This window comes from Xyrauchen texanus, chromosome 46, assembly GCF_025860055.1.
Source record: "Xyrauchen texanus isolate HMW12.3.18 chromosome 46, RBS_HiC_50CHRs, whole genome shotgun sequence".
In the NCBI taxonomy this organism is placed as follows: Eukaryota; Metazoa; Chordata; class Actinopteri; order Cypriniformes; family Catostomidae; genus Xyrauchen; species Xyrauchen texanus.
In genome coordinates, this window is record NC_068321.1 from 12889092 (window position 1) to 12903295 (window position 14204).

General features: G+C 37.0%; 1 protein-coding gene and 1 pseudogene across 1 annotated transcript; one reads left to right on the forward strand and one right to left on the reverse strand.

Annotated features, from left to right (window-relative positions):
• Nucleotides 1-8657, forward strand: amn1 (antagonist of mitotic exit network 1 homolog (S. cerevisiae)). The gene is made up of 7 exons (XM_052119477.1): nt 1-188; nt 307-439; nt 548-677; nt 6577-6794; nt 6899-6955; nt 7095-7206; nt 8319-8657. The coding sequence occupies exons 1-7, from the start codon at nt 160-162 to the stop codon at nt 8390-8392; spliced, it is 753 nt and encodes a 250-aa protein (XP_051975437.1). The 5' UTR covers nt 1-159; the 3' UTR covers nt 8393-8657.
• A 22-nt stretch (nt 8658-8679) lies between these two features.
• LOC127638033 (electron transfer flavoprotein beta subunit lysine methyltransferase-like) lies at nt 8680-10834 on the reverse strand (annotated as a pseudogene).
• Between the last annotated feature and the right edge of the window lie 3370 nt (nt 10835-14204).

Below are 14204 nucleotides of genomic sequence, written 5' to 3' on the forward strand. Positions count from 1 at the left end.
CTTAAATGCGACACACTAAGAAAACCAAAACAAAACAACGTGACTACAGAGACGTTGATCAAATTAGAAATCAAACTAACTAGCACCATGTTTATCTAATGTGATTTCCAGTTGTTAGATATAAAAAGGTGTACAAGAACTGCTGAATGCGACCAAATAATGGCAACTGTAGATTCGCTAGTGAGCCTGTAAGTAATGTACAGTATACAGCTACCAGATTAGTATGTAAAGTAGTGACATTATTGGCAGCATTGATTTGGTTTCTTTTAAAGCTTGCGTTCATATTCTCTTTTCATATATGCTTAGGTGTGCTGAAAGCGTTGCTCGGCGCGCTGAGAAGTATGATGACGACATCAGGATCTTGCCTGTTGGCGTTAAAGACAGATTATTACGAATAATGTCGTTTTATGGCACAGTCACCGATTCCAACATCAGCCAGGTAAGGTGTTCTCTGACTATATTATTTGTGGGGATATTATTGTTTACGCAATAAATCAATACTATGCCTCACACTAGGTCTGTGTGTCTTTTGCTTTGGGTATTTTAGCTCGTGCACTCCGGAACTCACAAATTGGACCTGCAGAACTGTACAGTGTCAGACTCCGCGCTTCAACAGATTAACTGTCGGCATCTGAAGACTATATTTCTAAGAGGCTGTGCAGATATATCATCGGAGGGTATTCCTTTTATTAACTTATAGTTAGGTGTTTCGTTTGGGTCGCTGCTTAAAAAGGAACCATCGATTTGGTGAAGTCTTGTTAGAGTTGCTTTTGGTGCTACTGAATGGAATAGTTAACCCAAAAATGTAGTTCTATCATTATTTACTCACCCTCGTGGCATCGATGTGAATGATTTTCTTTCTTTTGCAGAACACAAAGATTTTTAGATGAATATCTCAGCTGTGTAGGTCCTTACAATGCAAGTGAATGGTGACTAAAACATTGAAGCTCCAAAAAGCACATAAAGGCAGCATAAAAGTAATCCATATGACTCTAGTGGTTTAATCCATGTCTTCTAAAGTGATCTGATTAATTTTGGGTGAGAACAGAACAAAATGTAACGCATTTTTCATTAGAAATCTTGTCATTGGCAGTCTCCTTGGTGATCATGATTTTAAGCTTGATTAAACTTCCTAGCGCTCTGCGCATGCGTCAAAGTGTAGTGTAATCAAGTCAAGTGTAATCAAGCTTGAAAACATGATCATGCCCTGAAACTGGAATGACGAGATGTGCAGTAAAAACAGGTTATATTTTGGTCTTTTCTCACCCAAAACCGATTGGATCGCTACAGAAGACATTGATTAAACCACTGGAAACATAAGGGTTCTTTTTATGCTGCCTTTATGTGCTTTTCAGAGCTTCAAAGTTTTGGTCACCATTCACTTGCATTGTAAGGACTTACAGAGCTGAAATATTCTTCTTGTAATCTCCGTTTGTGTTCTGCAAAAGAAACAAACTCACACATCTGGGTTGGCATCAAGGTGAATAAATGTTAAGAGAAATTTCATTTTTGGGTGAACTATTCCTAAAAGGGCACTGTAGGTATAGGGTTTCTCTTGGACTCCAAATTAACACAATAAAAACAGTGGATGAATGTTGCATGCCACTCTCACTAGACTTTACCTGGATTAGTTGATGAATTAATAATCAATACATGAATTACCAGTAATTGAGAAATGTATAAGTTGGTGTATAAAGGTAAATTGTAGCAGGTCATGTGTGTCCATGGTCATGGACAGCCTGGAAATATCAGGGAAAGTAATAACATTTGAAAAGTAAGGATATTTCTATTGTGAATACAGTAACGTTTATAATATTATTCTTTTCAGCTCCTAAATATTTAATTGTATAGAAATTGCTCTTTTTGAATGCAATTCCGCTAATATGATTTAATACAGTAATCACGAATGTCTAAAAAAGTCATGGAAATGCATTGACCAGAAAGTCATTGTAATGCTTGGATATACAGTTGATAACCAGAAATGGAAATCAAAGCCAAAAAAAAAAAAAACAATTTATATTCAATGCTGGAAAAATGGGAATTTTACAATAAATACAACCCCAATTCCGAAAAAGTTGGTACAGTATGAAATATGCTATATTCACCCTTTGCTATATTGAAAGCACTACAACTAAACATTATATGATGTTTTACTCTGTGAATTTAAAATGTTTTTATGCACAGTCATTTCGAAAATCAGATGATTGCAACGTGCTCAAAGTTGAGACAGGGGCAATTTAAGACTAATAACAATTTGTTGAGTTAAAATAACAAGGTGATGTGAAACAGAAGATGTAAAACAGGTGAGGCAATTGTGTCAAAGTATATAAACAGCCTTGTACTTCAAGAGCAAGGATCATTCAAGACTTGTCAATTTGCCAAAAGATGCTGCAGCAAATAATCCAGCACTTTCAGAACAATGTTCCCCAAAGACAAATTGGAAGGATTTGGGGCATTTCATCCTCTACAGTGCACAATATAGATAAAAGAATCTGGTCAAATCTCGAAAACCACTTCTGAATGTGCATGATCTCTGATCCCTCAGACATCACTGTCTTAAAAAACATCATTCATCTGATATGGATTTCATGAACATGGGCTTGGGATAACTTTAGTAAACATTTGTTAGTCAACACCATTCGCCACTGCATCAACAGATGCAAGTTAAGACTTTACTATGCAAAGCAGAAGCCCTACATCAACACTGTCCAGAAGTGCTGCCGTCGTCTCTGTGCTCAGTCTCATCTTAGATGGAAAGCAGAACAGTGGAACTGTGTTTTATGAGTCCACATTTCAAATCGTTTTTGAAAAACACAGCTGTCGTGTTCTCTGGTACGTAGAGGAAAAAGACCATCCAAGCTGTTATCAGCGTCGGGTCCAAAAGCCAGTGTCTGTATGGGCCAGGGGTGTGTCAGTGCCCATGCCGTGGGTAACTCGCACATCTGAGAGGGCACCATTAATGCAGACAGATATGTACAAATTTTGGAGCAGCATATACTGCCATCCAGCACCGTCTTTTCCAAGGACGTCCCTGCATTTTCAGCTGGCCAATGTCAAACCACATACTGCCCGAATAAGCAGAGTGCGGGTGCTAGATTGGCCTGTCTGCAGTCCTGACCATCTCCAATTGAGAATGTGTGGTGTATTATGAAGCACACAATATGCCAACAAAGACCATGTACAATTGTGCAGCTAAAGACCTGGATAATGGATGAATGGGGGAAAATTCCACCAACTTAACAAACTTGTCTTCAGTGCCTAAATGCTTAATAAGTGTTATTAGAAAAAATGGTGATGTTTCACAGTGGTAAACACTCGACTGTCCCAACTTTTTTGGAGTGTGTTGCAATCATCAGATTTCAAATTACTGTACATAAAAAAATAAAATAAAATAATTTTCAAGAAAAAAACATCTTATAATGTTTAGCTGCTTTAGTGCTTTCAATATAGCGAAGGGTGAATATAATTTACAAATCACTCCTTTTTGTTTTTATTAGCATTTTTCATACTGTCCAAACTTTTTTGGAATTGGGTTGTAGTAAAACATTGAGTTAACTGATTTATCAGTTTATTAAACATTGATAAACTTATTGTTCATATACAGTTTGTCAGAAAACTATATACACCTTTGCAAAATTCATTGAAAACTCAGTTTTTCACAATTCCTGACATTTAATCATAGAAAACATTCCCTGCCTTAGGTCAGTTAGGATCACTACTTTATTTTGGGAAATGTCAGAATAATAGTAGAGAGAATTATTTATTTCAGCTTTTATTTCTTTCATCACATTCCTGGTGGGTCAGAAGTTTACATACACTTTGTTAATATTCAGTAGCATTGTCTTTAAATGGTTTAACTTGGGTCAAACATTTTGGGGAGCCTTCCACAAGCTTCTCATAATAAGTTGCTGGAATTTTGGCCCATTCCTCCTGACATAACTGGTGTAACTGTGTCAGGTTTGAAGGCCTCCTTGCTCGCACACGCTTTTTCAGTTCTGGCCACACATTTTCTGTTGAATTGAGGTCAGGGATTTGTGATGGCCACTCCAATACCTTGACTTTGTTGTCCTTAGGCCATTTTGCCACAACTTTGGAGGTATGCTTGGGGTCATTGTCCATTTGGAAGGCCAAGCTTTAACTTCTGGGCTGATGTCTTGAGATGTTGCTTCAATATATCCACATAATGTTCCTTCCTCATGATGCCATCTATTTTGTGAAGTGCATCAGTCCCTCCTGCAGCAAAGCAACCCCACAACAAGATCTGCCACCCCCATGCTGCACTGAGTTTGAAGGTAGGCCTTAAAATACATCCATAGGTAAACCTCCAATTGACTCCAATTAGCCTATCAGAAGCTAATTGCCTAAAGGCTTGACATAATTTTCTTGAATTTTCTTAAAGGCGCAGTAAATGTAGTGTATGTACATTTCTGTCCCACTGGAATTGTGATATAGTCAATAAAAAGTGAAACAATCTGTTTGTAACAATTGTATGAAAGATTACTCATGTCATGCACAAAGTAGATGGCCTAAACGACTTGCCAAAACTATAGTTTGCTAATATGAAGTCTGTGGAATGGTTAAAAAATGAGTTTTAATGACTTAAACCTAAGTGTATATAAACTTCTGACTTCAACTGTATGTAGTGAATTTAAAATTGTTTTATTGCAAATGACGTAATTTAATAAAAACAACAAAAAAAAACAATAGAAATGTTTAACGCTTTGGATTTATGGTTGTTGATTGTAATGTATAGAAACAATATATTTTACGTTTATTGCAAAGTATTAGGATAAATATATATGCAGTTTGAGGGTGTAGAAAGGCCGACTCAATTGCGTCTCGGATGTGGGCGGTCACTGCTGGACTTGTTTGTCTGGCTTTGTTGGCCGTGGTTGTCTGATTGGTGGATCTCTCTGCGGGACCATGGGTAGTGTAGTTGTTCACACTAATTCCGCTATTAAACCCGCTTTTTAAACAATGAGGTTGAAATAAAGTGGACCGATGGCTTTAACAAAGGCATATATGATTAATATATTAATGATATTTATTATTATATTTATTACATATATTATTAAAGTGTTTTATTAACTGTCAATTGCATAATCAACCAAACTACTGTCAAAAATGTCATCCCAAATTTGACAGATGCTGTCATTAGCCTAGTTTCCATCCACCTTTCGCGCACTTTTGTTATCGACAAAGTGAAAACGTGAAAAAAGAAATTGCAGCATTTGCCGCCTTTTGCCCGTTTCCATTCAAATGGCCTTTTATTGATAAAAATGGTGTGCGTGATGAAGTCATGCCTAAAAAAACACTTTGTCGCATAGGTTTTGGTTTGTTGCATAGGTTTTGGTTTAGCGCAAAATAAATCTGCCCTTGTTTCCATTCAGAAATGTGTGTTTAATTAATTTAATGGGGAAATTATTGAGACAATTCATTGAAATTAGTCAGCTTAGTCATTTTAATGTCACAAATAAAAGCAATCAGAAGAGGAGCAGTTGCCCTTCTGATGGGACTGTAAAATTGGTCCTGAAGTTGTGCATATCGCAGGTTTGCGCATGTTCTGACCCGAAAGCGGATCGTCATTGCCCTGTTCAAGCTGGCAACCTGCCGGCAAAAGTAGTGGGGTAAAGTTTCTGTCTCAGTATAAGGACCATCAATCGCTGAGTATATGCTGTGTGCAGCTATTAAAGAAAAAAAAAAAATTATGCAATGTTATATCTGGGTTTACATATGATACATTCCTGATATTCAATAGTTTGAACAATCATCTAATCAAAAGCATCGCCATCACAACTGCATTATGTCCCGCATATTTCTCCAGCAACTTTTAACCACCATCTGAACTTGATTATCATCTAAAATGTATTTAAGCTTCATAATGCATATGTATATATTCTGAAGAAGCAGTAAATGTGATCTGAGGAAAAGATGGTTAGATTTAAAGTATTTAAACGTTTTAAAATGTTCAAAAGCTCGTTTTCTGAAAGTGAACTCCGCATTGGACAAATAGTTCTTGAAAAAAGTGCTGAACTTTCTGAGAATGCCATTCAGCTGACTTTATTCATCTACAGAACAGGATAAAGCTAATTTAAGTTTATGTAAAGAAAAGGGATATATAGGTCTAATTTTGTTTGGTAATATATAAAAAAAAAAAAATGCTTTTTTGGTTTGGTAATTTTTTTAAATGTTTTTTCATTTCTGTTGGCACTCCTGAAAGTGTCACGTTTGCAGTTCGGCTCTATATGCCGTAAAGATCAATCCATAATCATGTACAATATATATTGACTTTCAATACTATCCTCATGATTAACACAGGCTAATGATTGGGGAAAACTCTGTCACGTGACACTACTTTTTTGCATTAATGCCAATTTTATCGACAAAAAGTGTTTCCAAACCAAAGTGTTTCAGCTTTATTGAAAGAAATGTATTGGATGGAAATGTAGTTATTGACTTACTGGTGTGGTAATTTATCATGTGAAAATGTCTGACTTGTCTGAGTTACACACACACACAACCTGTATCTGGTTGCACTGTTGGTCAAATTGTTAACAGAAATCAAAATATCTCCAGGTGTAGAGGTATTGGCCTCCCAGTGCCCCTGTCTTCAGGTAGTTGATCTGACAGGTTGCACAGCTGTGACCGATGCAGGGATACAAGCTCTGGCTCAACACTGCAAATGTTTAGAAGTGATTTCCCTCCGTGACTGCACTGCTCTCAGTGATAAAGCCCTGCTAGAGCTGGGGGCAAACTGCAGGATGATGCACAGTATCTACTTCTCTGGGACAGAGGTACTAAACACCATTGTTGGGCTTTTGAAATCAAATTAAACTCAAATTGCTGCTTTGTTGTTTTCTCCAAATACTCACTTCTTGTCAATAAAAACTACTTAAAGGTAACTGACCAAGGGGTCATTGGACTTGCAACTGGAGTTTGTTCAAACAGCCTAAAGGTATTGTGCTTGTCCCGTGTGTGTGTATTCAACACTATTTTTACAAATATTACAGACTGATGAGGGAATTTGTTTACCTCTGACCATTTTGAATAAATATTATTATTAAATACTATTTGTTAATGTTTTTCTTACACAGGAGTTACAGATGGTACGATGCCGCAATTTAACCGATCTCGCTGTTACTGCTGTTCTTGCAAACTGTGCCAACATCCGAATTTTCAATTTCCACGGATGTCCCCTCATTACAGGTTAGTCAGATGATCCTGGAGATACAGTGCAAACCTACATAAATTTTTGTCGAAACGGGTGACAAATTCTTTCAGGATTCGTGTCAAGGGACATATTTGTTAGCATATTTTGATATTGACCCAAATGATGTCAGAAAAAAACTATTTTATGAGACACAAAGCTGTCTTTACACAAGGGTGCGCTAGACAACTCACAAAATTGAATCCTCCATTGATCTGCATTCAAATCTCAGAACGTTTCCATCTCATCCCATTTTTTTTTTCACTCTGGAGTGTAATTTTTTATTAAAACTGATAGCTGCATGGATTCATACTTGTTAAATCTGCCACACCAGTATCTATAAAAAAAAATCTTAATCCTCCAGTAACTATAGACATTTTTCACAGACTGTGACGCTTTTCCTCCTTATTTAGCAGCTTAAATCTAGCAAAAGTTTTTATATGATACATTTTAAATATTGAGTGTAACTTAATAACATTATAGTTTGACTGACTGTCTTAATCCACCGCTCTCTATTTTCTTTTTCCGGAAAGTCATTCAAATTTTTTTATTTTGGTCTTGGAGCAAATGGTTAAGTAAAAACAATATTTGCTGTGATCTCCCATTCATTGTTGTTAGAGTTTACTCTACAATCGTTTAATTCCGCATTCCATAATGCGGAATTAAGTGTGAAAAAGTTCTATTGATTGTGATTGGCCGATTCGAACAGCGCTGCCAAAAGTAACAGGTGCCACGTGACCATGCTTCAGCAGTAGTCTAGTGGTCTGCATCGTGTTTTTCAGAAAATAAATAAATGCATTTAATTTATTAATTTAAGTACCATATTTTACAGTTTTCTGTAATTCAAGAACTTTTGTAATCACCTCTTGGTAATAATGGCTATTTCAAGGGTTTTCCAGGATATAAATTTGAAAAAGCCAAAGTCAAGTACTTAAAGCACTTTAAGTACCTTGTACGAACCCTGTTCTCAAAGATACAAACCCACTGATATTTGACATACTCTGCAGGTACAACTGGCCACATGGCTGGTGTATTTGGGCTGATCAAGATAGCAACAACGTTTTGTGAAGTTTAGTGTAATTAATGGGTTGTATTTATACTTCTCTTGTAGATAAATCAAGAGAGGCACTCCAAAACCTTACTGGCCCAGGCAAGATCCAACAAGTGTCATGGACTGTATACTGATCAAAATAGTCTGATATGTGTGTATGTCATCCTCATATCTACTACATTGTTCATCGGAGTTTAACGAAACAAACAATAAAAGCACACGCATTTCTAAAGTGTAATTTAGTCTTCACTGTTTGTATTGTAAATGTTTACAAACAGCTGGTATTTAATATTATGACTATATATATATATATCAAGATCATTATGTAATGATGTTTTGTTGTTAAATATCATCAGCAAACCTTAAATCTGTACACTAATAAATGTATAATAAATGTTGCACACTGGAAAACTATATGCTGTCAGAGGTCAGGTTTGTAGCGCCACATTGTGCTACATGTTAGTCCATAGTTCTCCTCTGACAGAGTCCGGTAAGTGAGCCAGTTGATGTAATAGTCTTCTGATGCCATGGCTTTCAAATTGAGCACTTGAGTTTCATTTGTGACAGTGCATGTGTTAAGCCACTTATGCAGACTATCAGCCAGAGCTTCACCATAGAACATGTCTCCTAAAAGGATGAAGTCCTAGTCATCAGGCTTTGAGCCAATCATGTTGTCACACAGGTTAAATGCTGCAATTTTAGGCAACTGCAATAACAAGCAATGAATACTTTTTTACTTAAAATGCAAATAGTAAAACGAAATTTAGAAGTAGACTATACTACTGGAGAATTAAGCTGGAACTCAACTAGAATATCCAAGTCAAAGGCCTAGTCAAAACATTCCCAAAGAAATGTTAAAGGGTTAGTAATGAAAATTCTGTCATTATTTACTCACCCCTGTGTTGTTATAACCACATATGTCTTTCTTTATTTTTCTTAACACAAAGGGAGAAATTGTGAAAACAAATTGTGCTCAGTGATGTCATACAATGGCAGTTTATGGTGAACAACTCTCCAAGCATCATAAAGGATGCAAATGTAGAAGTCTAATTAATTATTGTATGTCTTGTTCAGATGGTATATGTTAAGGTTTGGTGAGCAACAAACCGAAATCGAATGTATTGTTTAGTGAAAATACTCAACGACCGTTGATCTCCTGTGTGCGTTTCTCATTTATATAAGTCAGCAGCTCACTATTTGTCTAAAAACAACTTCATAGAACCTACTGAATGTGTCACTGAAGTCTCACTCTCTTCAATCTGAGGTCTGTCACAAATACACACCAGTTCAGAATAGAGAAGACGTGACTGACATTCCCGCTCCCTCTGCCTTTCTCTCTGGTTCTTCCAGTTCACTTTTGGAGGGCGAAACATCCAAAGCCTCCAGAACACTTTGGGCTCCTGAACTCTCTGTTTGACTGTAACTTCTGAGTGTGTATGTGTAGCTGCTTCAGCCTCATGAATCTCTCTCTCAGTTTGATTTCAGAGTACTCTGGTTCAAACAAATAAGGCTGGGCATAGAAATGCATCTCCTCTTCAACTCTTTAAGACATGTTTTGGAAGTTCTGTTCTCTTGTTTTTGTGCAGCTGTGTTGTGTTTTCTATTGTTAATATTGATGGTAGTCCGGTTGAGGCAAAACAAAGCAGTTTCTCGCTTGAACTCCCATCTTACAAGTGGGGGCTGTGCAAAACTGCTGCTCTCCTGCACTCTCATTAACACATAGGAGATCAACAGTCGGTGAGCATTTTCACAAATAATATATTCGATTTCGGTTTGTTTCTCACCAAACCGTATCGTATTATTATATTTTATATTTTAAAATTATTTATTGGACTTCTGAATTATACTTTTACATTCTTTATGAAGCTTGAAGAGGTGTTCACCATAAACTGCCATTGTATGACATCACTGAGAACAATTATTTTCACAGTTTCTTCCTTTGTGTTCAGAAAAAGAAAGAAGGTTACATGGTGTTATAACAACACAGGGGTGAGAATGACTAAATTAAATTTTTTGGTGAACTATCCCTTTAATAAATTGCTAATTGAATTTGTAATCATAATTTGGAACAGTTCAATTCCAGCAGGATTTCACTTGATCCCTTGTGTCTTTTCAACAATAACAATAATGAATAAAATCTGTGAGATAACTGAACAAAAAAATCACACAATGTGAAAAGTGAATAATGCAAGCATTAGTTAACTGTAAGAGATGCAAGAACAGAAAACTCTCTTTGATCAATGTTACTGGCCACCACATGGGAAGCTTCACTAAGTTTGGCAGCAAAGGCTGATGCTCAACAGCCACAACCGAGATCAAGCACTTTTCTGCCTGGGGACACCTTAGGGATGTTTAAGAGATACCTGAGTAAACCATTCATGCTGCATCATGAATTACAGAATAACCAATACATTCTAGTATACTGAAAGTATCCTAAAGTTAGTAATATTAGTGTTTGTGAGTGCAACGTTATTGCCATAACTGTCATTAATCCGGAAGCTTTATTTTGAAGACTATTACCTAGTCAGTGCATGTTCACCTGGACAATATATTGCCCAGCAGGGGTCAGGGAAAGGCCATAATTATAAGGTTTCTCGGTCCAAAACCGCCAGTTTGGTGTAAATAGTCAAAGAAATCTCGGGGGTTAAACTGTGGCTGCTCAATGCCTCTGTGTTATGTACAATTAAGTCTTTATACCATCCCCTGATGTAGTGCTGCTCACGTATTGACGTATCAAACAAAACATTGCCCGAACGCATAAACGCATGGCATGACTGTTCCTCTATACATGTGGATACAGTGCGGTAATGTTCAAATTCGGTCCTTTACACAATCCTGTTTATTTGTCAAAATTTACACTGCCTCCACTTGTCTGTGACGCACGCGCAGAGTGGCTTGGAACGTGTTTGACGTCACTGATCAGACAAACGGTTGCCCCCACCTTTTTCTTCTGTTTCTTCTTTAACTCTTAAAGGGATAGTTCGCCCAAAAAAGAAAATTCGCTCATTATTTACTCACCCCCATGGCATCCCAGATGTGTATGACTTTCACCTGCTGAACACTAACAAAGATTTTTAGAAGAATACATCAGCGCTTTAGATCCTTACAATGCAAATGAATGGTGATCAGAACTTTGAAGCTCCAAAAAGGAGATAAAGGCAGCAAAAAGTAATCCATACGACTCAAGTTGTTTAATCCATGTGTTCTGAATTGATCCAGTTGGTTTTGGGTGAGAATAGACCAAAATAAAACTCCTTTTTCACTGTACACCTTGCCATTGCAGTCTCTACGCATGATAATGATTTCAAGTTTGATTACACTTCCTAGTGCTTGGTGCAGAGCGCTAGATGGCGCTATAGGAAGTGTAATTGAGCTTGTAAAAGTTGTACAGTGAAAAAGTAGTTTCATTTTGGTCTGTTCTCACCCAAAACCAACTGGATCGCTTCAGAACACATGGATTAAACCACTGGAGTCTGATGGATTATGTTCATGCTTTTTGGAGCTTCAAAGATCTGCTCACCATTCACTTGCATTGTAAGGACATACAGAGCTGAGATATTCTTCTGAAAATCTTCATTTGTCTTCAGCAGAAGAAAGAAATTAATGCACATCTTAGATGGCATGAGGGTGAGTAAATGATGAGAGAATTTAAATTTTGAAGTGATGCTAACCCTATAAAATGATTGATAATTTTTACCCAGTAAATTACAAACTAGCAAAATATAATGACAGTATTTGAACCAATTGTTCCTTTTGTCATTGCTATAAAGAAACCGTTGACCTCCTGTTTTGGAATTGTGTTTATTGCAAAATGTTTTGGATTGACTTTTCAAATTTTGTTGAAAGGAATATATCCCCAAACTTCTGTATCAGCCAAAATATTTTACCTCGAAGTTTCATATAATTCATATATAATGTATTATTATTTCTTGATCATTTAATATATATATATACACTCACCTAAAGGATTATTAGGAACACCATACTAATACTGTGTTTGACCCCTTTCGCCTTCAGAACTGCCTTAATTCTACGTGGCATTGATTCAACAAGGTGCTGAAAGCATTCTTTAGAAATGTTGGCCCATATTGATAGGATAGCATCTTGCAGTTGATGGAGATTTGTGGGATGCACATCCAGGGCACGAAGCTCCCGTTCCACCACATCCCAAAGATGCTCTATTGGGTTGAGATCTGGTGACTGTGGGGGCCATGTAGTACAGTGAACTCATTGTCATGTTCAAGAAACCAATTTGAAATGATTCGAGCTTTGTGACATGGTGCATTATCCTGCTGGAAGTAGCCATCAGAGGATGGGTACATGGTGGCCATAAAGGGATGGACATGGTCAAAAACAATGCTCAGGTAGGCCGTGGCATTTAAACGATGCCCAATTGGCACTAAGGGGCCTAAAGTGTGCCAAGAAAACATCCCCCACACCATTACACCACCACCACCAGCCTGCACAGTGGTAACAAGGCATGATGGATCCATGTTCTCATTCTGTTTATGCCAAATTCTGACTCTACCATCTGAATGTCTCAACAGAAATCGAGACTCATCAGACCAGGCAACATTTTTCCAGTCTTCAACTGTCCAATTTTGGTGAGCTCTTGCAAATTGTAGCCTCTTTTTCCTATTTGTAGTGGAGATGAGTGGTACCCGGTGGGGTCTTCTGCTGTTGTAGCCCATCCGCCTCAAGGTTGTGCGTGTTGTGGCTTCACAAATGCTTTGCTGCATACCTCGGTTGTAACGAGTGCTTATTTCAGTCAAAGTTGCTCTTCTATTAGCTTGAATCAGTCGGCCCATTCTCCTCTGACCTCTAGCATCAACAAGGCATTTTCGCCCACAGGACTGCCGCATACTGGATGTTTTTCCCTTTTCACACCATTCTTTGTAAACCCTAGAAATGGTTGTGCGTGAAAATCCCAGTAACTGAGCAGATTGTGAAATACTCAGACCGGCCCGTCTGGCACCAACAACCATGCCACGCTCAAAATTGCTTAAATCACCTTTCTTTCCCATTCTGACATTCAGTTTGGAGTTCAGGAGATTGTCTTGACCAGGACCACACCCCTAAATGCATTGAAGCAACTGCCATGTGATTGGTTGATTAGATAATTGCATTAATGAGAAATTGAACAGGTGTTCCTAATAATCCTTTAGGCGAGTGTGTGTGTGTGTGTGTGTATATGTGTGTGTACATTTTCAATCCCTGCTTTTTTATTTAATTATACTTACATTCTTTAAAAAAAATATTTGAATGATTGGATTTTTTTAATTATTATTTTATTTTAATTTTGTTGTAAATTATTTGTTTTGCATTGCTTGATAATAATAAAAAACCACATGACTGAAAATAGCATAGTGCACCACACCCACATTATGGAGGATCAATAAAAATTGGAAATCATAAATAAATAAAACTGTGGTAATGTCATGTTTGTGGGAGTTTGTTTTGCACAATGCAATAAATGTCTTGAATTTTCACAAAATGAATGCATGAATTTGTTGACACCTTGATTATATATTTATTCATTCATTACTGTAATAGTTTTATTGACCTATTCTTACATTTATTTACATATCAGTGACTTTACATTTAAATCTGTAATGTTTCAAAGTAAGTTTGTTTATGCATTTTCAATTCAGTCTTTCAATTCAATCTTTATGATACAAAAAATCCTCAACCTTGTATGGAGAAACACATAAGAACCCATAACTCATTAAAGTCATTAATGTTTGTTATGGAACAACTAATGCCATTTTTATTGACAGTCTTCATAAGCCTAACACCAGGAAAAAAACTTCAGGAAAGGAGCAGTGACAGTTCTGGCAGGTACTTGTTAAATCCTCATCATTATAATCATGCCTTCCAGAAATAGTCTCATGAGCTCACAAAATGATTATTCACTGAAGAGGTGGGCTGTATATGACACTGCTGCCA

Bases quoted from the DNA above. Each gene is read 5' to 3' on its own strand.
- amn1 (XM_052119477.1), top strand. From the start codon at position 160: ATGGCAACTGTAGATTCGCTAGTGAGCCT. The intron at 678-6,576 runs GTATTCCTTTTA...AAATATCTCCAG, and splicing joins TGCAGATATATCATCGGAGG to GTGTAGAGGTATTGGCCTCC. The intron at 7,207-8,318 runs GTTAGTCAGATG...CTTCTCTTGTAG, and splicing joins CGGATGTCCCCTCATTACAG to ATAAATCAAGAGAGGCACTC.